We start from the raw sequence: 27,370 nt of genomic DNA, 5'->3' as shown, positions 1-27,370 counted from the left end.
CAGTGTTCCATCGCTGCGGCTGAAGAGCTGACAGGAACGTGTCCAAAAAGAAGGAGGAAAGGCACCGAGATCTAAAAGTGGCCGAGCCCCACCCGGCTGACCTCGACACTGCACACCAGTGTCACTCCGGTGCGAACGGAGCTATCGCTCACTGTCAACCTGAAGCTGTCACTATGCCTGTCATTTCCCAAAGGGGGGCGAGGGGAACAAACCCTGAAGCCCACGAACTGCTGTACAACACTGGAGGAGCTCTTCGAGTTCACCCGTATGTACAAGTTTTCTCTAAAAGAAGATGATGTTTAACAGCACGTGGACGTTTTCAAGGCAACTTCACGGACTTTCTGGCATTTGCTGCTCAACACACCCTAGAAGGTAAACCTGACGGATATTCAGAACAGGGAAGTAGCCCGAATCCTCAGACACCCGAGACAGGGCCACGGCCAGGTGCTACCTGCCACCCTTCCAGAGGCCATGTGGCCGGGATTTCTGTTTTTAAGGTCAAGTCCAATACATTTTAAAAAATTAAGAACCTAAATGGAACTAAACCAGATGCCTTACTAAAAACTGTCTTCAAAGTCCACACATACTGTTATCTTTATTTTTTTTTTCTAAACTTATATCTCTTTCTAGGATGGTCTTCATGCCAACTCAGTGAGGGGACTGGGGCAGACAACCGACCCCATTTAGCAGATGAGCAGGCGGAGGCCTTCAGATGTTAAAGGGCTTCTCTGATTTAACGAAAGAGAGCCTACTTCCGCCTAGTCCAATGCCTTTTCCACTATTACACGATTGTGTTCCACAACATACTTTTCATGAGACTTCACTGCTTGGTAAGGAATCAGGCAGATGCTCCGATTTGGAAGCTACGACATGCAGTCTGTTCCTCCTCATCTTCCTCCCCTCAGCCCCACCCCCACCCAACCAATTACAAAGACTGTACAAACGGTCCAACTGGGGAGTGATTCTGAAACTTCAGTGTGCACCACCTTCACTAGGCAGACTAGTAAAAACACCTATGGCTGGGCCCCGCCCCAGAGTTTCTGACTCAGTAGGTCGGAAGCAGGGCCTGATAACTTCCATTGCTAGCAAGTTCCCAGCTCACGCTGAGGCTGCTGGTGTAAGGACCTCATTTGGAAAACTGCTGTAATAAAGCAGCCCATGATACCGTCTTCATTTATTTACTGTGTAAGGGCTCGTGACTGCTGAGTGTCAGACAGTCTGTTGGACTTTTGTCTCTGTGCTCCCAGACTTTGTGAAATGTAAGGAAAACAGGCAAATACTCAAACTATCACCAAAACCCATTTGTGAATGTCACAGAATGAACAAGTGCTTAATTAAACTTTGAGGGGAGGGAATCCAAGCAGAGATTCCGATCTCGTCTCCCCCCTCTGGAAACACAGTGGAACTTGGTACTTGTTGTTAATTTGTTCCGGAACTCAGTACCGAACACAACAGGTGATGAAGCATCTTCTCTTGCGGGACAGCATCGTGCCTCAGACACGTCCTAGCAGGTGTGAGGAGTCCCAAGCAAGTGCTGAGTGATGAAGCATTTTTTCTCATCAAAATGCGACGAATACAGGGCTTGACGAGTTTTGAAGCCGACAAGCACCGAGATATGACTATATTTAGAATGACATGGCATCTGAACAAAGTAAAGCTCAAAAGAAGGATCCTGACACAGGAAATAACTTCCTAGGAAAGAAACCAGGAGAGCACAGTCTTAAGGGTGGGAAAGGCAGGGCAGGCTCAGGAAATCATGAGTATTGTCAAGCACAGTAACAGGAGACGGAGATGGGAAAGTTGGCTTGAGTCAAATCCCAGAAGTTTTGGGAGGGAAGAGAGCTCTCTCTTATCATGCTCTGGCTTTAGGGAGGTTGTGCAGCTGCACAGGGGGCCCCCCTTCGAAAGCCACGGAAAGACTAAAGCAGAGGAAGAAGTAGTGGAGCTGTGAACAGGCCCCTTCCCAGGCCCACGGTGTGGGAAGAGATTATCAGGAACAGTCATCCAGAAAGCTTCCTCAGCAATCAGAACATTCAGAGTCCCATTATTTCACTATCCCACAAAAAGTGGTAGCTTGCGCTAAGTAGAAAAGACATATACATCCATGGGTTTATTTTTTTAAAGGTTTTATTTCTTTATTTTTAGAGAGGGGAAAGGGAGGGGGAAAGAAAAGGGAGAAACATTGACGTAAGACTGATGCTGATCAGTCACACCCCCGACTGAGGACCTGGCCCACAACCCAGGCACGTGCCCTGACTGGGAATTGAACCAATGACATTTTGGTTTGCAGGCCGGCACTCTGGTTTATTTGTGTTTATTTGTAAGCATAAATATAAAATATTTATGTTTCAATATTTATTATTTAGAGCAGCCAAGATATGGAAACAACCCAAATGTCCACCAACAGATGAATGGATAATGAAGAAGTAATGCGGTGGAATACGACTCAGCCGTAAAAAGAATGAACTCTGCCATCTGCAGCAACATGGGTGGGCCTACAGGGCGTTACGCTGAATGAAATAAGACGAATACCAGATACATTCATTTGTGTGTGGAATCTAAAAAACAGATGAACAAGCAGAAGAGAAACAAACTCACAGACACAGAGAACAGGCTGGTGGCAGCGGCAGGGGGTTGGGGAAATGGAGGGGTAGGTATTGGGAGCCTGGGTGAATAAAGGAAGGTTTTAGAAGTACAGATTGGTTGTTAGGGAATAGTCACAGGGATGCAAAGAACAGCACAGGTGATATAGTCAATAATACTGTAATAACTATGTACAGTATCAGATGGGTAATAGATTTACTGCGGTAACCAGTTAAGTTATATATTGTAATTTTTTTTTTAAAGTGGTAGATTTTCCTTAGTTATCTATCACCTTCATCTTCTTCTTAGCTGGCCTCCAAGAGGCCCTCACCCTTTTTTAAATGCTCACCTGAGGACATTTTTTTCATTGCTTTTAGAGAGGAAGGGAAAAGAGAACAAATCAATGTGAGAGAGCAATGTCAATTGGTTGCCTCTCATACGTTCCTGGACCAGGGATCAAACCCGCAACCTTTTGGTTACAGGTGACACTCTGTCCAACCAACTGAACCACACCAGCCAGCCCCCAAGAGCCTTTTAATGACCATCCCAGTCAACCGCTGAACAGAAACTAATAGAATCAGTGTTCCCTTGCCATCAGTGTTCCTAGCCCACCAAAACCAAGAGTACCACATGTCTAAAACTCTGCACAGTTCTGAGCTCATTAACTTTCCAGGCTGCCAGAATAAATTCATGATAGCTGAGTACCTGACTCACACACTCTTGTCTTATAGGAGGAACATCAAATACAGAGTCAGAAAACCTGGATTCTGGAGAGTTTTAGACTGGTTGATCATAACCCAATGATCTGTTTCCTTATAAAAAGGGAATAATATCTACCCAACAGGATTATTATTAGTATTAAGGAAATGCACATTTATTTAGAACCTACTAAGTACTAGATCCCATGCCAGATACTTCAAATAATCTCAGTTAATTTAGCAAGATGATACACATCCAAGTCCAGTGTTACACACAATAGTAACAATTATTATAACATTATTCAAAAAGGATTCTAATTCATAAATCTATTAGGAACTTCTAAATTTTGAGCTGAATTCTGGTAAAATGGTAAAAGTCATTGCTTTTTGTTTGTTTTTAATTGGTGACTTTATCCTTATCCTACAAGCGTACCTGGGCTTAGAAGACTATGGCACCACAGCACGGGAAGGAAACAAACCAAAAGGCCAATCTTTTATGCTTTCATTAAACCCCAAAATGACCTTACAAATCTTGCCCCGTCAAACAAAAAGAGAAATATTATTTGCCACCAACTCTGTTCACTGTCCCAATGGGGAATATTTGAGGCTATCACTTTACATTTGAGAAGTTAAACTCTTCTTCATGACAAGCAGGTATAAACCCACGTTTGAGACACTAAGCGAGACAAACATCTAGGTACCATAACTGGACTGTTCTTAACAACTGAAGAATAAATGTTCTTCATGATCTACAGGCATAAAACCAGCAAATCTTTCCTTAACAGTTAAGAAATTAAAAAAAAAAAAGAGGAAATTGAACAAGGCAACTCTGAGATGGTCCATAATAAACTAGAGAGCAGTAATGCATCCCCAGGACCTAAAGCTCTAGTTTCCCTCTGTGTCCAGAGAAGACAGACAACTCTTTCCGGACAGTGGGGTAATCTCACTGAGTCAGGACAGCTAAGACGAAAACAGCACCTTCTCCAGAAATACCAGGTGCTAAATGTCAGCCTCAGGTTGCGAAGAAGGCACAAGAACTTCACTCTGAGACTTTTCTACTAGATCCTGTCTGTATTACAACTCCACTGCCAGAGCCAATAGAATCAGTGCTCTGGGGGATGGGTAGGCAAGAGTGGGCATTTCACAATGTCACCTTTTTAGAATTTTTTTGCAGAAATTAAATATTAGTATTAATATTTAGCCCTGGCTGATGTGGCTAAGTGGATTGAGCACCAGCCTGCAGACCCAAAGGTCGCCGGTTCAATTCCTGGTCCAGGTATATTCCTGAGCAGTGGCCCAGGTCCCCAGTTGAGTGTCTGCAAGAGGCAACCAATTGACATTTCTCTCCCTCTCTTTCTCCCTCCTTTCCCCTCTCTCTAAAAATAAAAAAATAAAAATCTTAAAAAAAATATTTATAAGTGTGGGCCCTGACCAATATGGCTCAGTTAGTTGGGCATCATTCCTCAAAGCAAAAGAACCTAGGTTCAATTCCTGGTCAGGGTACATGCCTGGGTTGCAGGTTCAGTCCCCCAGTTAAGAGGTTCTGGGCAAATATGAGAAGCAATCAATGGATGTTTCTCTCTCACAATCATGTTTCTCTCCCTCCCTTTCCCTCTCTCTAAAAATAAATAAAATCTAAAAAGAAAGAAATCCAGGAAGAGAAGGTTAGAGAAAATAACGTGTAGCCTGAGCCCATGGAAGCCTATGGCCCTGGACATGTTATTTGAAGAGTCTTTCTATCTTCTTATCTTTAAAACCTCATAGGTATGCTATGAAAACTAGGTTAAAATACCACGTACAGCCCCAGGCAAATGGCTCAGTCGCCTGCAGCGTTGTCCTATACACCAAAAGGTTGCGGATTTGATTCACAAACAAGGCACATACCTGGGCTGCATGTGTGTTAAGGAAGGCAAATGATCAATGTTTCACTTTCCCATTGATGTTTCTCTCTCTCTTTAAAAATCAGTAAACCTATCCTGCCAATCTGCCTATCTGGAAGATTTCAACAGGAATGTGAGAGTGAGAATAGAAAAACAGGGGCGGGACTGTTTGGGGGAAGGTCCTGGTCTGGAATTTACGACACTCAACAGGCACAAGTTACAGTTTCTGAGAAGAGTGGCAGGAATATTTTCCTATAAGGAGTTAAACTGGCTGATATGAAAATGCAAAAGGGGTACTATGAATCTCTGTTACTACATACATTTTTCTAAACATAAGGTTGAGTTTTGTTTTGTCTCCATACAACTAATGGAGACAAATGTTTTCTAAACATAAAGTTGAGTTTTGTTTTGTCTCCATACAACTAACATTAGTTGTTTGTCCTACAACTAATCCAATTTTATAAGTTACAAGAACAGATGGAAGGAGGTGGTAATATTGCAGGTGAAAATTTTGACTGAAAGAGAGCGACAGGGCGAGAGCGACCGCACTGGGTGTGTCTGTGAGGTGTGCATTAAGTGTTGGGTGTTTGTGGTTACCGTTTGAAGCCATCAGTGGTAGAAGGTCCTCTCTCTTCTCTCATGCCAGAAGCAGTACCAGTGTGACAGACACCACTCTACATCTCAGTGCTTTAAATCACTGAGGTTTTGCTCTTAAGCACATTTATTTACTTACCAATACATTTTCTAGAAATTATTTTATCTAAATAAACCAGATTCCTTTTAATATCATACTTTCCTTAGCTAGAATAAATCTCATTCTGTGGCCCCTCCTGAAATTTTTAAGAACCAAGAACCAGTGTGAAAATATTTGAAGCCAGCAAAAATGCAGAAATTATCTCCCACAAAATCACAGCACTCTCAGACATAGATGCTAAATTAAGTTCATACAAGAGGCATTTAAAAAAATTAATACAGACTCAAAGGAGCAGTTTGCCAATGTTGGGTTTTAAATGATAGGACAGATTATTCCTGGAAGAGTAAAAAAAAAAAAAAAAAAAAAAAAGGCAGCTCTGTAGGCATGTACAAAAGTGAATCAGCAGATAGATTCTCTACGCTACAAAGATGTTGATGATTGGAAGACCTAGGAATGCGAAACAAAACACCAAACTAGGGGTGGGGATCAGAGATAGGAAAAGGTTTTATCAAAAATTCTCCTAAAATGCTTCAAATGCAGTCAGTTCCATTTGTTAGTAAGAATGATCCTAAATGTTTGTAATTCTCCTGGGATCCATCATACTTGAAAGTTAATCCAGCCTTTCTCAGTTCCTCAGCATGGGTGGTTTTCTGTTACAGAAATACCAACACTGCACTTGTGCAACTCCTGAACCACAGTACTATTTAGAAATAAGAAAGTTATCTGCAACTAAATTGGGGGGAGGGCAAAGGTCACACACACAGTCACCACAGAGAATGGTGAAGCACACGCCTTTTGAAGAGATTTCCTTGAAAAAATGTTGTGAGGGCAAACATCTCGGGAGCACGTGGTGATTTTCATTTAAATATTACTTTGTCCAGAGACCACGGTTTAAGACACTTCCTGTGTGTAAGCTCCACCCTTTTCAGTGAGCAGTTTTACAATCATCCTCAAACCTTTCAGAGTAACAGCCATTTGTTATGGGTGGGCTGAGGGGTATACTCCTCCCACACTCTTATATTTTCTCCTTGGTTTTCCACTTCTGACACTGCAGTGGTAGGTTTTCTAAAGGAGAAGCCCTCATGGGTGCTTTCTTCTTGGAGTGTGACACAATAGGGTAAGAGGAGCCTGGGCCACACTGGAAGTGGCATTCTGAATTCTCTGAACCTCAAACTATGTGGAGGAGCCTCTCACGCAGACCCAGAAGACGAGGAGCACACACCCCCATTCCTCTATTTACTACTTTCGAGTTTTCCCCACTGGCCCTGACCCACTAAGTTTTGCAAAAAGCAAATTCTACCTTCTGAGACAGCAAGAGGAATGAACCAAAGGCACACAACTATTCCCTGGAGGGGATGGAGCTTCCTCTCAGCTAACTGCTCAAGGAATGCGGCACAGCCTAGCAAATGTTTAAAATCACGTCCTGTTCTGTCTCTTGTTGTCCAGAAAAGTGTCATTACTGTCAACTATTTCACAAGACAAATAAACCTATGAATGAAATATATCCTCCCCCTCCTTTCCAATGAAAACATTCTAGGACTGAGCTGCTTCCTTCCTTCCTCCTCCTCACAGGAACCACATTTGTGGCACAGAAAAGAGTTAAAATAAGAAACATACAGTCTGCGAAGGTTACTTTTTCACAGCACTAGAGCCATTCCTGGCCTATGACTTGATTCCAGGGGTTTTGAATGGGAAGGAGTTCTGTTTTCAGTTATGGATTCTTTTTCATATATAAGCTCTAAGACACTGCTGGCCAGGCCTGCTGGCTGGGCAGGGACAGCCAAAGGCCGCAGGGGCCAACCATCCACAGGCTTTAGGCCCATCACCCCACACACTGCTCTTCATAAAAATATGTGCGGTAAAATATTGGATTCATTCAATTATTTGAGGCTAATATAGACTCCAGGAAACCTGTAATTAATCCAACCCATAGCACTGAAATGACAATAGCTGGTTTTCATTATAAATTACAGAGCCCACTAAATTGATGGGAAAGCTCTCCCCCAACACAATACATCAAAAGAGTTAAAATTAAGCTTCGGAATCAAAACTGTAATTTACTCAGGCTTAGGAACAAAAAGACCACTCCCTCCTCCCCTCCGCTATTGTTCCACAGGACTGGGTGTAGAGCAATGCACTTTACACCTTTGGGCTTCCCAGAGATAAGACGCCGGGGGCTGGGAGACAGAGGCGACTGGGAATCAAATACTGGCGTATTAGCATTGATTAGCATTGATCTACTGAGATGCAAAGATAGCTAAAAGGGCAAAAAACGTGTGTGTAGTGGGCAGCAGATACCTGACAAACCAAAAGAGCCAAAGGGATACCGGAGAGCCAGGGAGACTCCAAATGGTGGCTTTTCGGGAGTAAGAAACCGCCTCCTTTAAGTAGTGAGCTGGGGCTCGTAGCCAACCAGAAGCTTTGGGGCCAGGCCGTGCGGCCAGCCGCCCGTCTTGATTAGGGTCACCTACCATATGGTACAAATAAAACCTCAGAACCCCTGGCAGGCACGGTTTTTGCCAAGGAGAGCTTACCTTGTAGCTGCTTAAATCTCCCTTCCAGCTGGTTGTAGTTGTAAGGCACCTGCCCTGTATACGCCGGCGACAGCGGCCCAGAGACGCTAGACGTCCTCTGCAATTCCATTATGCCCAGCGTAACGCCCCGGCGGGCTGCACAGTAGAAATCCCGCTCCAGCCCCCTCCTACCCCCATCCAACACGCAGCAGCTTCCGCACGGCTCGGCTCCCGGCTCCCTGGGAAAAGGGCTGGACCTTAGGCAAGCCCCATTCCGGTCTGAAAGTCCAGTAGGGTGATCTGATAGGAAGCTGGCTGCAGGAGAGTCCACCTTAGCCCGGCCAGGAATTATCACTCAGGCAACTAATTTCTTTTTGCTTTCCTTCCTTCTGTGGCCCTTGGCTAGAACCTTGAAAAAATTAGCCAGGAGGGGCAGGAGGATCCAGGGAGGAAGGCGCAAGTCTCACTTAATTTTTTTTTTTTTAAATATGGCCAATCTTAAGCTTGGCGGGTTGCTGAGCCCGGGAGCTCGCGGGAGCAGCGCACACACCTCCTCCTGGCTGCCCGTAGCGGCCGCCGGTTTGTAATTTAATCAGGAGCCACTCGCCGAGCGCTGGGTGGTGATGTCACCTGATTAGCATAACAGCATTGTGGAGGAAACGCAGGCTGTACCACGAGGAGGGGCCTGGGGGAAGGCCACTGGCCGGCCAGCCCCCACCCACCAGCCGCCCCTCCGCCCAAGAGTCTGTGGCCCAGGACCGCGCCCAGCGGAGGTACCTTCCTAAAACAAAGCTGCTGAAATTACAATCTTTTGTTGAGAGCTTCACGTAACGGAAAAGTCTCCGATTACTATCACTTGAAAAGTAGGCGGCAGGGAGGGTAAGGAGCCCCGCAGGTCTCAGGCCCCGGGTGGGTCCTCCACTAGTAAGCGTCTGCGAAGGTAATGCCGACAGTGCACCTGGGCGCGCACAGGTCCCCACTGCGCGGGCGCCAACCATGCGGCGGCGGCGGCGGCCGCCGCCGCGGCAAACGGAGGTTGCAGTGCGTAAGTACAAAAAAGTCCCTCTGGACACTGCAGGGCTTGTAAATTCTGGATCACGGAAGACTCTTCTCAATAAACTTCTGTTGCCTTCACGAAACGTTACAGCTAGAGGTTTTCTAGGATGACATGGGCACAGTAATAGTAATTCAGCGCAAGATTTATGGGAGCACCGGCTTTACAATGCATTGTGGGAGAAAGATAAACAGGTAAACACCTCAAGGATCCCTAACCTGGAGGAGTCTGTGAACCAATGAGGAGGTAACAGAACAGAACTTAACCTCAAATCCTACTTTGATTTGTAGAATGAGGTTTCTGAACTTTTGGGTTCTTCAAATTTTTAAAACTCTCCTAACTGCTCCTCCCACCAAACTCAACCAAAAATAAAATCCTCTACACAGAAAATAACAGTGATCAAAATATATTCTTGAGTTTATCCCCCACTCCCCTCCTCACTAACTGCAGGCAGGCAACTAACTAATCACTAATTTGGTGTTTCCAGCAGGGAGCCCTGCAGCTGTCCCAACTCACTGAAGAAGGTGATGTCGTTGCTGAGGGATTCCAGTCAGCACTAAAGAGGTGGTGGGCCTCCACCCCAGGTTTACTTTAGTCCCCAGGGCAATTGTAATTCAAACAACTGCATCCTGTCCGGGGCCAGAGACAAAACAAACCTAGAGTCCAGCTATCTGCTAACTAAACTCTGAAGAGCTCCCACTCCTTCCATCCACACCCAGTGCATCAGCCTAGCTTTGTAAAGCCAGAACCAGGATTCGAAGACAGTCACATCTTCGGAGATGTGTAGCCGATTCTAAAGCCCTTTAACCACCAGTGCAACTCAGGAAGACAGCAAAATGCCAGGTATGGGAAGAAGCACTTGGCTAGGATTCCCAAGACCCGAGCTTCTAGTCCTGGCCTGGCCAAGCCTCTTAATCACCTATGACCTTAGAAGAGACCCTGGATTCTTTCTAAGCCTTCCCTGTCAGATAGGGATAATTAATGTCTACCTCTACAAGGTCACTGAAGGGATGATGTGAAAATGCCTCAAAAATGAACAGACTATTCAAAACTGAGAGTCTAGTTTTCAAAATGCACCTCTTTTTTGCAACCCCTGCCCCCATACACATATCACATCAAGGCTAGAAACTATAGAATAGAGAATTTTTCTCAGTTAAGATCTTAACAGGCCCCTCTTCACTATTAAATATACTGGTAAAGTGATAAATCTCCAAGTGTCCAGGTATAGGCACAGAAACCGAGATTGAAAATTGCTTGCCAATTTACAACCCTTTGTTTTTAACCTTTAAGCCACTTAAGTGAAGAGAGTATGAGTCACCACTCTTAGAGACTCCCTCCCTTTCAGCTCCCTCTGGTATGGGGAAGTAGGTGAAATAAGCTTTCTCATCAGCCAGGTTACACTATGATGGGGGTAGAGGCTGGGGCTAGTACAATAACATAGCCACACTCAATCCTAAAAAGAAGATTTAGAACAAATTGTTAGTCCGGCAGAGTATTAGAAAGACAGGTTTTGAGGCTGGGAAGGGTTTATAACCCCGCCAGAGCCCAAGGTGAGAAGTGGGAATCCACTTGGTATGATGGTATTAGGGAAGAGAACTCAATCTAGATGGTTCACCTGACCACCTCCATCCCACTCAGCGGTGGGGAAGCAGTATACGAAGGCCAGAGGCACTCATTCTTTATCTGTGCACTATTTACTGGACACCAGCTGTGTGCAAGGCACAATTGCCTAGTGCTTGGGAGGGATTTAGGGATGACTGGGAAAGCTGCTGGCCAAAGGAGATGAGATGAATATGCAAACAGTCCAATAGCAAAAGAATAGAATAAATGCTGGGATGGGGGAGAGTTCAGAGGATGAGGAGGACACCTCTGCCTAGGGCAGCAGGCAGGACCAGCTCCAGGAGGGACAGCATTTTACCAGACCCCATTATGCAGGTAGGCTATCAACAGGCTTGGACAAGGGAGAAGTCACCTCTCCTCTTGGGGGAAAGCAGTACAGGTAAAGGCACGGACTGCACTGTCCCAAGAACAGCTCTGGTGAGTGCTACCATTTGTCTGGAGCATAAGGGACTGTCGTCCATGGCAGGCAAGCTTGGAACTAAGTCTGGGCTCTAGAGTTGGTTAGTCTGTCAGTGGTAGGTTAGAATGGACAGAAAGGAAAAAGCCTGAAGGCAGCAATGTCACTTAGGTAGTGCCTGCAGTTGTCTAAATTTTCTAGGCCAAAGGACTAGTCAGGGTGTGGCAACAGGAACAGAAAGAAATGGACTGATGCAAGAGTCCACAGGACTCTGGGGTCAGACTCTACAGGGGAGGTTCAAAGGCAAGGGCTGAAGAGGACTCTTGGGCTTTTAGAGCTGGCTATAGAGTACAGAGGACTGAACATTTCCATCTAGATAGGGTGAACCCGAGTTACCTGCAACACCATGGGGGGACGTGTCCAGAAGCAGTCAAAGATGAGGAACTGGAGCTCAAGGCTGAAAATACAGTTCCATACCCCAAGTGAAGGTTGTGACTGTAGTGAGCTTAGATGCAGGAAGGGAGGCTTGAAGGCTGAGCACAGAGCCCTGGGGAAGGCCAGAGTCTGGAAGGAAGAGGAAACATCAGCGGAAATACCAAAGAAGTTACAGACAAAATCCAAGAGAGCAGAGAGGTACTCGAGCAGGAGAGGGGTAGATGGCATCACACAATGCAAAAAGAACAAGGAACTAGAACTCAAAGAAAAGTGATCCCATATGTGAATCAAGAGGTCAATAAGGAAATAAAATCTGAGGTGAGGTTACAGGCAGTTAGAGAAGGAGAACAGGAAGGTAGAGGCAGTGAAGAGAAGACTAGTGAATAGGAGCTACAGGACCAGGGAAAGAGGTTCCGGGGAAGGGTCCAGCTGAGCATGCCCTCTGTGCACAGGTTTCAGCCCTGAGCTGGCATAAGCAGGAAAAGGCCCATGGGAAAGTGGCTCCACGGTATGGGTGGGGCAGGCATCCTTAGCAGTACGCTTTCTCCTGCACAGGCAGCAGGAAGACAATGGAGACCCCAGGAGGAAAGAAAGGATTTAAAGGTCTTGCCCAGCTCTAACTTAATAAAGCAAGAGGTCAGGGGTCCTACCTACAGTTTTATTTAGAGTAATCTAAAAAGAATCCTGAAGACACCTTCGGAAGAAACATGTAGTATATGAATGGGATCATGAAGGGCAGTGAGACAGTTTTCAGATGTTCAACAGTCAACCAAGTTGTCATTAGAAACAGACCCTGCAATTTCAGCCTATCCCCTCAATCTTTTCTAAGCTAAAAGGCTACTGCCCCTCACCCACACCAGGGATATCAACATGTGGCCAACTCTGATGAGTGGCTGTGCCCACCTGCAAGTTGCATCAAGATTCCACAGGGAAGCCCTGGGTGGCGTAGCTCAGTGGATTGAGCACGGGCTGTGAACCAAAGTGTCGCAGGTTCGATTCCCAGTCAGGATACATGCCTGGGTTGCAGGCCATGACCCCCAGCAACTGCACATTGATATCTGTCTGTCCGTCTGTCTGTCTGTCTCTCTCCCCCCCTTCCCTCTCTAAAAATAAATAAAATAATCTTAAAAAAAAAAAAAGATTCTAAGGTGTAATAAAAGCTGCAACTGACTGACAAGGTCGGCAATGGGATCGTAGCAACTGATGACTGAATAACGTGCATCCGCCATCCATGTGTGATTGTGTGTAGAAGTGGTGTGGTGTGGTGTGTGGTGTGAAGAAGGCCCAAGTCCAGGGCCTGGTGCTCAGAATTACCCCAACACAAATGCCACCAAAAAGCTAAGTAACGCCCTGGCTGGCTTAGCTCAGTGGATTGAACGTGGGCTGCAAACCAGTGTCGCGGGTTCGATTCCCAGTCAGGCCACATACCTGGGTTGCAGGCCACGGCCCCTAGCAACTGCACATGGATGTTTCTCTCTCTCTCTCTTTCTTCCTCCCTTCCCTCTCTAAAAATAAATAAATAAATAAATTCTTAAAAAAAAAGCTAAGTAACTGCATGTGTGCCTGACCATCCTAGACCCAGCAATCCTCACCTACAAAGCAAATAGATTGGAGTCTGCAGTCATGAAAAATTCTTTCTGGTTCTGAATGTATTTGTTAGTGATGTGGGTTCCCCCTCTTGGAGATTATTGTTGTAGTCCCAATTATGACCCATCTCACATAAACTGAATGGCCCTAACAATAACATCACATTATTTCAGCACTTTGTAGCTTACACAATACTCTCACATACATTTTTTTAAGTGACTCACCCTGTAAGGTAGGTATTGTGTCCACATTGCAGACAAGGCACATGGCAACCCAGGTTCAGCAATACAGTGCCTTGCCCAGGGTCCTACAGTTAGTGAGTGGCAGACACACACCTGGACCCCAGACCAGTGAAGTAGAGTGCTATTTCTCCTATGTACTCGGAGTAAAGTATCAGCTTATTTGATGGTCTCTAAGCTCTTCAGAAAAAACCATACAGTGATATGTGGTATCAAGATAAGCCTAAAATCAAGCAAGGCTCCACACCAACCTCTACAACACTTAGTTTGGGTCAGGATCGGGCATACTCTCTGCTGGTTCACCTAGAAGTTGCTGCTCTGGGGGTTCTCTTACTGTGGATGGGTTTTGTTTGGTCTTATTTGGTTTAGATCGATTCCTTTTCTCACACTTGGTGGGCCTGTACTTCAAGATTCTGCACGATTTACCATGTAACATGTGAATGGGAACACTAAGGGGGTGGGATTAAGCCTCTGTTTGTTCCAAGAAGCTTTATGTAATCTTGGATGTAAAAAAAGAAAGATGAATGCTTTTCCTGCATTACAGCAAGCTCGACAGGGTAAACTATGGGGTGTTCATTTCCTGAACATCTAAACATTAGCAGGATTGAAAATGTCTGGCAGAGGGTGGCCAAACTGCTAACATGTGATGGGATCTGTATACATTCAAGGACTTGAAAAGCCAACCCCGAGAGCTGGGAAAGAGGTGGTGGGAACAGAAAGGGACAAAGAACAATAAGGTCCACAAATAAAATGTTTTGTCAAATTCTCAGCCGCTCTCCACTGCTCTTTCGAGATCTTAGCACTAAACTAGCAGTTATGATTAGTAGTCTTTAAATTCCTCATAGAGGAGATTTCAGAAACTAATTCCACCCCCTCTTTGGCCCTCTCTTCACCTAGGAGACTACCAGCTGGAGGATGCTGTCGGTTTCACGTGAAATCACTGACCTCAGGCAGGGAACCAGAGGTCACCCCTTTGCATTTTTGGTTTAGGACAGCTTGGAATGGCAGGACCAGGCCTCCACCTGGGAAGTACTTACTCACAAACCCCAATCCCATTATGCCCTTGGAAAGGTATATTCAAAATCATATTTTATAGACATAAAAGCAGTAACACCTTAGAGATAGCACAAACACAATACTCACTATGAAACAAGTTATAAAGGTCCTATGTTTTTGAAAGGTCAATGTTTATTTGAAGTGAAGCTATTAAATTTGACACGTTAGGACTTAGAATTTCTAAGTAGAAGAAAAACTAAAAGGAAGGCTAAAGATATTTACCTACCTACAGCAGTTACTGTCTGTGTCGCTTGAAGGATATGATGGTTCTCTCTCGTTCCCCACCCCCCTCTCTCACTCTCTCCTCTGTCACTCTACATACACACCTCCCACAAAGTCATCTACTTATATGCTCAATCTGGAACACTGGAGCAAAGCTAAGTTCCATTCATATCCTTTTCCTGCTTCTTGTTCAACCGGTCACAGCAGAACCAAATACAAAGCACCTGCCATCTCCACAGAGAAGGAGAAAAATGACTAGTCCCACTCAAGAACAGACACTCCAGGTCCTGGGGAAGGAATGCAGCTTACTGAGTGCTCTACCGCAGGCAAACTTTACTCCTGCATTCTTATTTATCTGTTATCTATGCACACAAAGCTTCCCTGTGTAGGCAAAAGTATGCCCCAGTCCGGAGGCCCCACCTTCGGCAAACAGGTGTTGCTGTGCCTGTGAACGTAACACCCGCCAGAGCCAAGGCTGGGCTCCTCCACGCCAGGTAAAGTGGTTCAAAGGAGAACATCTGAGGAATGCAGTTAGGGCCAGGCCTGCTCTTGCCCAGGATTTCTGGTTCTGCTTCCCACCTCCAACACAGAGGGAAAAGGAAGACGCACATAGGGGTGCAGAGCCATGGGGCCCAAGTTTCACAAGGGGCAGATGGGACAGTGAAGACACTGCTTCCTGGTAGCACAGCTCATGGGAAAGAAATGGGAAAAGAGGAAATGCAAATCTATTCTTCATGTAAATAGGCCTTTGGACTCTGCCCTCAGGTATTACCACCCAGGTTACATTTTCTAGTAGCTTATCACAGAACTGGCTATAAAGAGAAAAGGTGAAATGGAGGTTGCACAGCGACCTGGAGAGGGAAGGAGGGAAAGGAAGGGAGTGGGGGATGCAAACCTCATCATCAAGCCACAGGCCCCACACCTCCTGGGGGCAAAATCAACCCATCCATTGTGTTCTCAGCCCCACCCGGGAGCACAAGCCATCTGAGAGGCCCACAAGGTTTGAAGGAGCGAGTTTTTCTCGCAAGCACTTTCAACCTAGTTGAGGAAATAGAATACACATGCGTGAACACGCAAATACAAAGATGAGGTAGCATGTAACAAATGCGGTTAGTGGTAGTTTCCTTAAGTGCCATTCTGAAGGAAACAGCAACAGCATTTCACTTCTTGGCTGAGAACAGAGCAGAGTAGGGTTTCTTCCGCACAAATGTTCTCCATTGCTGTGTCATCTCACCTGCATTTTAATGTAGCTTCTAACCAAATCCCTGCCAACACGTGCTGCACTAACATGAGAGTATAACTTGTCCTATTTATTAACTGGGGGGTAGGAGGTGCTCTTTCTTGCTCTTTAACAACTAGGTCCCAATTACCTAGTTTCGGGCCATGCAAAAGCACATGCGGCCCTGGCATGTTAATGTGAAATATTTTAAGAGTGCAGTCATTTCTTCCTCCTTAGCTCCTGAGCTTCTGCCGATCTCTCAAAGAGATAGCACAGCCTCCTTCCCACAGGACTTTGCTAGGCAGCCACTCACTGGGCACAGACCCTGAATAATTCATGGTCAGCCCAGTCACTCAGGAGCGCCAAGGCCCGCCAGCTGCCATTAAGTGGGAGGCAGGCTCCAGGCTCACTGTAAAAGAATTAAATACTATCCACCACCTCTGACACCTTCTTTACAGAAGCCAAAAAGCCTTCCCTCTTTTTCTACCATTTCAAACCAGGAACTTTCCCATCAGATCAAAGTGTAACTGGCTTCTACTCTCAGGAGGACAGGTCTCAAGTACATACACGGGGTGGGGAGAAGTATGTGACATCCTCACACAAGTGCATGGTCGGGACGTCATTCCCCCACTGACACTGACACTGACACTGACACTGAGCCTGACACAACAGGGATGTTCAATCACTGTCAGTCCTCATTCCCTCCTCTTCCCAGTCCCTCTGCTCCAGCCAAACTGGTCAGTGCCCACCACCTGTCTTGGGCTTTCCCATCTCCACGCCTCTGCTCTTGGTGCTTTCCTCTGCTCTTGGTCTAAAGTCCACTCATCTTTCCAGCCCTGCTCCAACCGCCCTCTTCCAGGAAGGCCTTCCAGATTATCCCAGCAGGAATGATTGCTCCCTCTCAGAAACCCAATACCAGTACACGGTCAGCCCCCCTCACCTGGCACCTATCACACTTTGCCTTAGAATATTGCTTATCTCTTCTAGTGCACCAGTCTAATCTACCTACTTAAAATAATGGAAAGTGCACCAGTTACATGCTCAGGACAAGTGAAAAGTGGACTCCAGTCTGAGCTTTTGACACTGACTGGCCTTGTGACCCTGAGCCAGTCCCTTGGCTTCTCCGGTGCTCTCCCTAAAAACCAAGGGATCTGAAATAGAAAGTCTTGATGGTCCTCTGGATGTAATGTGCTTGGAAATACAGCACCTGGCAGAAGTAAAGCCTGCTTCAGTGAGGTTGGTAGGGTAATAATATGGGTGTAATAACTTAGTTTTAATTTGAACATTCTACCTAAAATGTCATATGATATGCTTGAGTGTGTGATATGTTACAGGACTGCATGCTTATGATTTTGTAATAAAAAAAGGGGGCGTTATGCCAGACCCTTTGTGCCAGACCCTGTATATCATTATCTGTTTTAGGATAGATACAAGTCTTATATAACCTTCACTTCACACCCCGTACCCGTGTCCTCTTTGAGACAGTTGTTTCAAAGTGCTTTAGCTATTTCAGAAGCCTGAACACTGAACAGAAGTGTAAAAAAAAGCACAACAAAAGCTCTGTGAGGGAGTGGGCACCATGTGGTGGGCTGCTAAACCTACTCTCCCTGTGCATCCCACCCAAGTCCACACCTTACTCCTTCACAATGAGACGATAAGAGTTAGAACCCCTAACAGGTGTCAGGAAGGCCCTTTTCAGAAGTCACCTACCATTTCATTTATGAGAGAAGGAAAACGAGGCCCAGACTGCATGCCCAGTGATACAGAATAATTTACTGTGCACTGGAAACTAGAAAGTAGGCCTTCTGAATTCCTGCTGCTTCTCTCGTCTCTAGGGCAAAACCTGAAGGTAGAGGAAGGCCAGCACAAAGGAAGTGGCATGCATTTCCCCTGCTTCTGTCAGTGAAAAATCAGAGAAAGGCCCTCCTCATCCTGTCTCCTACCTCACCTTCTAGCGCCTAACACCACACGGGAACCGACAGGCTCATACTAAGGGGAAGGTGACCCTATCCTCCCAGGCTCTCTGCTGTCCAAGCTGTCCTGGTGCAGAGAGAACGAGGACCCAGACTGTGTCATGGGGGCAGCTCTGGTCTCAATCTCCAGGCACTGAATGAAACAGAGGGACCCAATAAACTGTTGTTCAAAGACCCTCTCTGTCGGTTCTCTGCATTGGACTTTTTTTTTTATTATTCTCATAACGTTTAGAGAAGAGTTTACTCATGAGGCTTTTTTTTAAAAAAAATCTGACAAATGAATTTATCATTATAACTGGAATTTTAACAACAGGTAAAGAATGAAATGAGCCCTGGCTGGCATAGCTCAGTAGATTGAGCATGGGCTGTGAACCAAAGCATCACAGGTTCGATTCCCAGTGAGGGCACATGCCTGGGTTGCAGGCCACGGCCCCCAGCAACCGCACATTGATGTTTCTTTCTCTCTTTCTCCCTCCCTACTCTCTCTAAAAATAAATAAATAAACTCTTAAAAAAAAGAATGAAATGAGATCAGAGAGAGACAAATAAGCTTTTTACTAAACACCTGTACTACTCACCTATAACCACCTTTTCACTCACCTTTTTATTACCATCCCCACGACCTCTTTAATTACCATCTGTCAGGAAAAACATGAATTGTGACCATCTTGGTGACTTCTCCCCACTGCACCTTATTTTAATAACATAATAAGAGCTGTCGTACAGGATGGGGAGAAACTGGAACCCTTGTGCAACTGATGTGGGAAAGTAAGATGGTACAACTTCTGTGAAAAACAGTATGATGGCTTCTCAAAGTTAAAAACAGAATTATATATGACCCAGCCACCCGCTCTGGTCTATATCCACAAGAACTGAAAGCAGGATCTCACAGAGGTGTTGGCACACCCATGTTCACTGAAGCATTCCTCATAAGAGCCAAGAGGTAGAAGTAACCCAATGTCCACTGATGAATAAATGGGTAAAGAAAATGCGGTATGTACTACCATGGAATGTTATTCATTCCATTTCTTAAAAAAGAAAGACATGCTGTCAAATGTACAACATGGACAAACCTTGGGGATACCATGTTAAGCCATTACAAGGACAGTATGAAATAAGTTAGTCCCGGGAAAAATGGGTACAGTATATTTCCTCCTGTATGAGACGTCCAGTGTAGTCCAACTCCCAGAAACAAGCAGCAGAGTGTGGCTGCCAGGAGCTGGGGCTGGGGGGCGACGGGGGGGGGGGGGGGGGGTCGCAGACTTGTTCAGCAGATAGAGCGTTTCTGTTTTGCAGGAGGAAAGAGTTCTCGAGACCTGCTACATGACAATGTAAACTAGCTAATACTACTAAACTGTACACTTAAAAATGCTGAAGATGGTACATTTTATGTTTTACTTCTACCACAATCAAACGTAAAGTGAAAGCTCCGGGGAAGACTCCCACGGGGTGCACTGTGGGCATGGGAAGAAACCGCAGCCCCAAAGCCGCGTGCACCGCGTCCGTGACCCTGAAGTTCAGGCACAATGTTTTCGCATGCTGTCCCTCCAAGTCCTCTCCACAACCCTTGAGAAAAAAAACTCCACGGGAACCACACCAACTCTCACTTTTTCCACAAAGGCTTAATACGTTAGTTAAGGACTCCAAGCAGCCTCCAAGCCTCACATCTGTGTCCAGTGCCACAGCAACACCTCCATCGACCACCAGAGTCACCACTAGTGCCAGGCCTGATGAGCTCGAACAGGCCAACCTTCGAGGCACTGTTCAAAAACTGTATTTTTTAGTCACCATCTTTGGGATTCAGTACATGAAGTGCAAAAGTAATCAACTGGTAGTCTGGGAATAGTCAGTAGGAACACCCCATGGTTGGGTGGGCAGGTCCGTATTTACACAATTTGGGTGTGTGTGTGTGTATATCTGCACATGTGCGCACACACGCGCAGGCCCACATGCACATAGGATCATCTTGGCTGACGCTAAACAGACAAGTTTCCCGGACTGCTGAGGTTTTGTGAAACCCACTATCCCGAAAGACTCGGGCCTGCCCCTGCACCTAGAGAACACCGACATCCTGACGTCCCGTCAGTGTGGACGCGGACTGAGCTTTCTGTTAAGGATAATTTTAAGGCTCTCGAGTTCCTACTGATTAAAAACATTGTCCTTCTGCCTATTTCAAGATTACGGAAGAGCAAATGGCAAAAAATCATCACACAGGAAAGGGGCCTGTAATTGGAAGTGATTATAATCAAAGTCTTGTTAATTCTCTCCAAGAGCCTGCAATTCAGACTCATCAAACACAGAAAGTTAAGAAGAAAAAAATCAACAGAAGACTAGGACTGGAGTCAGCCACTTGGCGTTTATTATTTCCTGGGAAAGGACGAAGGCTGCTGTCTTCCCTGTACCTACTCCACACTGATCACGCCTCCCAGTGGACACAGGAACCATGGGGTGGGGGGGGCAGACTCACCCGGGAAACCACAGGAAGTCGGCCCTGCTCCCTCCCCTGGAGCCCACACACAAACAGTGGCCTTAGGACCTTCCTATCTCACTAGCCCACTCCCTCGTCTTTCAAGTGAGGAAATGGGCTGAGAGAGACAAGGTGGTTTCTCTGAAGTCTCGGCTGGCCCAGCCCAGCGGCACCCAGGTCTCTGACCACAGTACAGTGTGGACAATGGCCACCTGCCTGACACCACTTTTGTAAAGTCATAAAAAAGCTTTGTGATCTAAGAAAAAGGTCTTAAGATACCTTCAATTATTTAATTTCATCCTCCCTTAAATAAAAACATAGACTTTTTCAAAAAATTTTTTCAAATTGTTTGTATAACCTACCACAGTCACATCTAGGATATATTTTGTATCTCCACATCCTATAACTCATACTGCCATTATCTTTTTAGTATACTATTTAACACAAATAAATGTTTGACCCTTTTTAAATAAAGATTTTATTTCTTATTAGAGAGAGGGGAAAAGAGAGGGAGAGGGAGAGAAACATCCATGTGCAAGAGAAACATCAATCAGTTGCCTCTCACACACCCCCAACTGGGGAACTGACCAGCAACCCAGGCATGTGCCCTAACTGGGACTCAAACCCATGACCTTGCAGTTTGCAGGTGAGTGCTCAATCCACTGAGCCACATCAGCCATGGAGACTTTTTTTTTAAATATATATAAAACAATAGGCCTCCCTATTTAAACTAGTCACACTTCTCATTCTTGAGAGTCAGAAATAGAAAGAATACTATAAAATATGATTTTTACTCTCAGCTTTCCTATTAAATATAAGTAATGTTTGGCTCTAAAGGGAAAGGTTTTAATAAGCTCAACCACCAATGATGTCATCAAATGAGTATTCATTTCTTAACACAAACAAAAAACTTTGCTCTCATTTCTGTTCCTCCAACAGTTCTAATCCTGTAAGTTTAATCAAGGTATCTCAAGGTCTTACTCATAATTCTCTAATATGGTGTAATTGCAGTGAGAGGTGTAAGATTTTTTTTTTCTTTGATGAATTAAAGGGCATTAAGAAACCTACAAATACTTCTGTGAAGGACAGCAATTTCCAAGAGAGTTAGAAAAGGCAGGTCCCGGACAGGCATCAGAGGCTTTCAATTACCACCAGGGAAGGCAGGGGCCTCTGATTTATACAACCACTAAAGCAGGCAGGCTGGGGCAAAGAACCCGATGCAGAAAATCTCATATTGAAATCTGTAAAAGGTGGCTAATGCCCCCCTACCAAAGACTGCTCGATATGATAGTAATATTTTTATAATCTTCTCCAAGATGAAAGTGATATACAAATTTTGAGTATTATAAATAATCCCCCTGAAAAGCTAGTAGTATTTCTTCTTTATTATCTCCTGATACCAAACCACAGCTGTCCCAACAAAGAGGGACAGAGCACTAAAGCTGCATGACCCCCAGGGAGGACCCGCCCCTTCCAGCGCAGCCAGCCTGTCTGACTGGGATTTCCTACACTGAGCACATCCTCTCCCTCCAAGCCCTACAAGTCTCCCTCGCCCACCTCCACCTCTCTCTCCCTCCATTGTTGGCCATTTGCAGAAGGGGATGGGGGTGAATCAACTTCTCAATCTCTATTCCAAAAAAAGTTTTTAAATGCTGTATGTTATTGTACTTTCCTCTGATGCTCCTCTACCACTTTTTCTCCCTCCCTTCCCCCTCTCTAAAAATAAATAAATAAAACCTTTTGTAAAAAATTAAAAACAAAAGAGTCTTTTCAGAGCTTCTCCTGCCTCCCAGGAAGAGGCGTGGGGACACAGGTGCCCTCAGAACACCACACAGAGCCGCAGGGACCCTGTCTCTAGGCCATCAGAGCCATCAGAACATGTGCCCTTTGAAGAATCCTGCTTTTCCACTGTGACTTCTGTTCCTCCCCCCCTTGCATTCAGGTGATATTTCTCAGTATAGAAGGGCTCCTTGCAGAAAGGGAGAGGGGCCCTCGCTTCAGAAGATTTATTCTCATAATAAACATTGCAACACCTCACAGGCCGACTGTGTACACACTAAGCCAGGCACCTTCACATTATTTGAAGCTCGCACAGCAATCTGACCAGGTGGGTATCATCATTCTCAGCCTATGGAAGAAGCCTACCCACTTACAGTTAAGCAGCAGAGCAGGGAATTATTCTCGGACTCCAGGCCTCTGAAGCCATTCTCCCTATCTCAGCACCGGCCCTGGGATGGCCTGTCCTCAATGCCTGAACTCAAACCTGGAAAATCCAGGTGCTCGGGCCTAAGGAATACCTCCAACGTGCATGCAGAGAGGCAGACTGACAGAGCCTCAGGGCTCATACGGTTTCCAAAGGCTTCAGAGAACAGAGACTAATATGAACTAAGGAAAAGGTGGCACCACCCTGAAAGCTGGAGGCTACGTGATGAAGTCTCACAGATTTGTGACCAATAAAACACCCAGCACAACTCCCATGTACTCCATTTACATGGCACCCAGAAGACAGACCAAAACCAAACTCCTGCTCCTCCCTCCTGCCTTTCCCACACAGACCACAGCCCACTGAGGAGCAGGTCCTAACTTCCAGTTAAGTCAGGTTAAGCCCTCGCTCTCTGAAGCCCTTGGCCACCACCCCAGTTTCAGGGCTTCCTCCTCGTCTTTTTAGGGCAAACATGAGTCTCCTACAATGGCTGCCTTCCCTCTAGCCACTCTCCTCCCTAAAGCATCCTCCACAGTGGCCCCAGCCAGCACCTGCTGGGACACAGATCGGATCCTACTATTCCCTGAACACACATCAGTGGTTCTCAGATTGAGTCAGAGGGGCCTCAGGACTCCTGGGCACAGAAATCCAGGGGAGGCCACTCTGTTTCAACCGCGGTGATTTCGAGTTTGCCATTTACATATTGAGGTAACAAATAAATTTCTGTTTGAAAATAAAAATGATCTGAAAGTCATTGGCCAAATAGATAAAAACTAAACTCACTGGCATGGCATTCAAGACCTCCCTTGCTCACTCCTAACAGTTCCACCTTGAGCTCTCTGCACCCCCGCACGCGGCTCCCTGAGAAAGCCAGGCACCACCACGCCGTTCACGGCACCACCGGCTCAGCCTAAAACCCCCGTTCCATCTGCTGACGCTGCTCTCTCCCGTGACAGCTATAAATCTCTTCTTCTGGCCACAGACTTGTTTTCACCTAATCCCCTAACTTTGTGTTTCTGATGCTACTAATCCCAGTGCCTGTCGCACAGTAGATGCTCAGTAAACGTGTCGTGCTCTCCTTTACTAATAAATGAATGAAGCAAGAAAAATCAAATACCACTTCACTCTAAAAATCATTATTCACAACACTTAAAAAGAGACACTACTAGAAGTAGTTTAACATGTACCTGCTACCACAGGGTTTTCCAACACCGTTAGCTATAAAATCTAGCTTGTGGATCGACACTAGTATTTCAATAGATGGAACAGAATAGAAAATATGAGGACATCTCATGTACTACAAGTATAAGTAAACACTACTTTGTGAAATTCAAATGCAAGTGGATATACATGCAACTACCCCACATACATACATGTATGCATATACTAGGTTGCCCTGTAAACTATATTTCTGACTGACACTGTGCTCAAAATTTTTCTTTCAAAATATTATAGATTAGAGCAACACAATTCCTCTGAAGTCCTCTAGTTCTTAAAACATTAGAAACTTTACCCTCCATAAAACTCAGTTTAGGCCATAATGGTGTTGCTTATGCCAATTAAAACAGCTCCCTAAATGTGAGGTAGTTTAAAAAAAAAGAAAAGACCTACATATGGACACGCCTGAAGATTACGGCTCATCAAAAGCACAAAGGAAGCTGTACAAGCACACCTATTAATTCAGTGCCGGGGTTTTGGGTTTCGAATTAGTATCAAGTGTGTCCTCCAACCTTGCCTCCCCTTCATCCTGTCTTTCTCAAGGCAGTCTTGAATACCTCTACATTATTTACAAGCATCCCTACTACCACTGGCCTTCCTTTAAAGCATGCAAGCAACCCCGCAGATGGTGCGTGCAGGGCAGAGGCCGGAGACGCACACCAATCCTCTGCGGAGCAACAGTTCCAGGCACACAGTTTTGTGTTTTCACAGCAGGGACGCTGGTCTGCAAACTCCTTCTCCAAAACCAGTACATAGACCAGCTCTGGGACTGTCAGTCCATGGAACTGGCAAAGCCATACCCCTGGCTAGAAAAAAGGTGAACGCTGACCACAGGGGCAAGCTGGCTGAAAAGCATGGCAATGGCCCCTAGATTTAAGAAGTTACTAGATTGTTTTTGTTGCTGTTAACCACAGAAGAAAAGGTTTAAATTACACATCAGTTAAAACAAGGACAACAACAACACTCTGGTCTGTTGGTAGCCCAGCCTGAGAGACAGATAAATGGCCTTCGGCTATCATCAACTACAACCACAGCATTCCATTCCCCATCATGGTCGGCCACGGCATTCGCAAAATCCCCCATGTCCTTAAAGTCACAAAACAGAATTCCAGGAGGAAAACTGGCCAGCATTTATACATTTCTAATGACCCATTAAATTATGAAATGCCAACTGCTGGCATCCACTCAAGGCTAGACATGAAGCCCAGGAAAACTGCAGGCTGACCTAGGAGTGGGTGCCTCTTCAGAGATGCTCGCTTCCCCAGAAAGCATCCAGAGGGGCCAGGAAACATGGAAGGGGAAGGGGGGAAAGTCTGGAAACACTGCAGTGACCCGAGGAAAGAGTGGACAATTAAAGAAATCTTCAGCTCTTTTCTCCAAGAAGAGGAAAACCCTAGGGGCAGACACGTGCGGCACAAGAGGCGGCAGAGGCGGAACTGGGAGGACTGTGTGAAGAACGTCCCGAGCGCTGCGGAACGGTTCACACCGGCTTACGGCGTCCCAAACTGAGAAAAGCATCTCTGTAAGTAACACTGTAGTAGGGAGATCAGATAATGCAAGAAGGAAAACCTAAGACAAATAACACCCTTCGGTGGAAGACTAAACTCCATGTTCTAATAATCACCTGGTCCTCTTCCTGTTCACTATTGGAGGAAAAAAGAGTGTTTTCAACAATGTATACAGAAAACAACTCAAAAGACATGCATAAAACTTTTTAAAGAAATTATCTTTAGGGATGGGGATAGGTTTGGAGAAGGGGAAACATTCAATGTCCACTTCTGTAGTGTTTGGATTTTTTATATATATATTGCATTGCATTATAATGTACAATGCAAAAGCACCGAACTGCATTGAGGCTTAGGTGAGGTGCTGTCAGGAATGCTGAAGGAAGTATTACTCACTGTCAGGGTCTTCCAGGAGTTCAGCCATCAACTAGAAAAAAAGCATGGACACACCCACCTTAAGCACATGGAGGAAACTAGTTAAGACTCAAAGGAGCAGGGTATAGAGTAACAAAGTCCAAATAAGTTTCTTGAAAATGTCAGGGTGGACCACACAGGCAAGATGGCTCCAGGCAGCTGCTGGGGGCTCAGGCTGGAGACGGTGGGGAGGGCCTGGGTTTCCTGAAGACTCACGGGGAGGTCCCACAGGTACCCTGTAATGTGAAGAGGACCTGGGGACCTGGCAGAAGGCACAGCATCTTCCTGACTCCAGTTCATCTATTTCTTAAGATGCCTACAGACAAAATCATGTGCCTAATAAAACAATTTGACATGCAAGTTCAACAAATCAAAGGAGTCTGCAGAACTTTAAACCTGTGTGGCAAATTTTTATCAACCTTTCCCAATAACGTGTGCCCATCATCCAATTATAGCACCACATTAGGGCGCTGAAAACTCACAGGTATGCATGAAGGAGGCCAAAACTCAGAGCTCAGCAAATTCCCTTAAAGATTACTAATTATAAAAGATGGACATGTTTATCAGCCAGAGAATGAAAAGGCTTTTCAGGCTTTTGAGAAGTGTCACTACACTTTTGTGTAATACTGTCACAATCACAGCTTGTTTTATACAGTCTAATTCCCTAAAAGAGATTACATGTGGATAAGGAGCATATGAATATGGCAGTCACATCACCATATAGCTGAGAAATTTGGAATGCTACTCTATTACTGGGTACCTGTCATACTCAAAGAATAGTGCTGGTTCTTGAGGCCCCAAGAAGAATTGGGGTAGACTGATTCCAAGCCACAAAATCGCCAAGCAAATTCAAGAGTTAATGACTTAGGTGAAAACTAAATATCATATCAGAGGCATATTCTAAAGATTGAAAAGTTAATGTTTGTTTCTCCTTGTCAACTTTATGTTTTCAAAGATCTTAAAGGAAGCTGTACATAATCACTTTTTTAAAAAAGATGTATTTACTTTTAGAGAGAGGGGAAGGGAGGGAGAAAGAGAGGGAGAGAAACATCATTGTGTGGTTGCCTCTCACATGGCCTCTCACCTGATCTACAACCCAGGCATGTGCCCTGACTGGGAATCGAACTAGCGACCCTTTGGTTCACAGCCCTTGATCAATCCATTGAGCTACACCAGCCAGGGCTCCTGGTTGCTTTTGTTAAAGGAAGCAATTAGTCAATGGTGAACATCACCTTGCCATTTTAGAAAACAGCTTTATGTCTGAATCAAGAACATCAATCTATCTGAAAACATGTTGTGAACATTTATTATTATTTATCATCATCTCCCCATTTTCGAGTACAGCTCCACGTGGTTCCAGGAAGAACTGCCAGGTTCTAACATCCCTCCACACC

General features: G+C 45.3%; 1 protein-coding gene across 5 annotated transcripts in view; it reads right to left on the bottom strand.

Annotated features, from left to right (window-relative positions):
• Positions 1 to 27,370, bottom strand: part of SPTBN1 (spectrin beta, non-erythrocytic 1) — a 189,057-nt gene that overhangs the window by 95,331 nt on the left and 66,356 nt on the right. Inside the window, exon 1 of one of the 5 annotated variants that reach the window (XR_004903667.1) lies at positions 8,390 to 8,979. The exons of 3 other annotated variants lie outside the window; for them this stretch is intronic. Coding sequence is in view for 1 of the 2 variants with exons in the window: in XM_028516166.2 (XP_028371967.1) it covers positions 8,390 to 8,498 (109 nt within the window). In the remaining variant the exon portion in view is untranslated. Of the gene's footprint in view, positions 1 to 8,389; positions 9,298 to 27,370 lie in introns of those variants that run through there. One more of the 5 variants, XM_028516166.2, reaches the window with a different exon arrangement.

Source organism: Phyllostomus discolor, chromosome 6 (assembly GCF_004126475.2).
Source record: "Phyllostomus discolor isolate MPI-MPIP mPhyDis1 chromosome 6, mPhyDis1.pri.v3, whole genome shotgun sequence".
Lineage (NCBI taxonomy): Eukaryota > Metazoa > Chordata > Mammalia > Chiroptera > Phyllostomidae > Phyllostomus > Phyllostomus discolor.
Note: the sequence above shows the minus strand (reverse complement) of the source record. Positions and strands in the feature narration are given on the sequence as shown.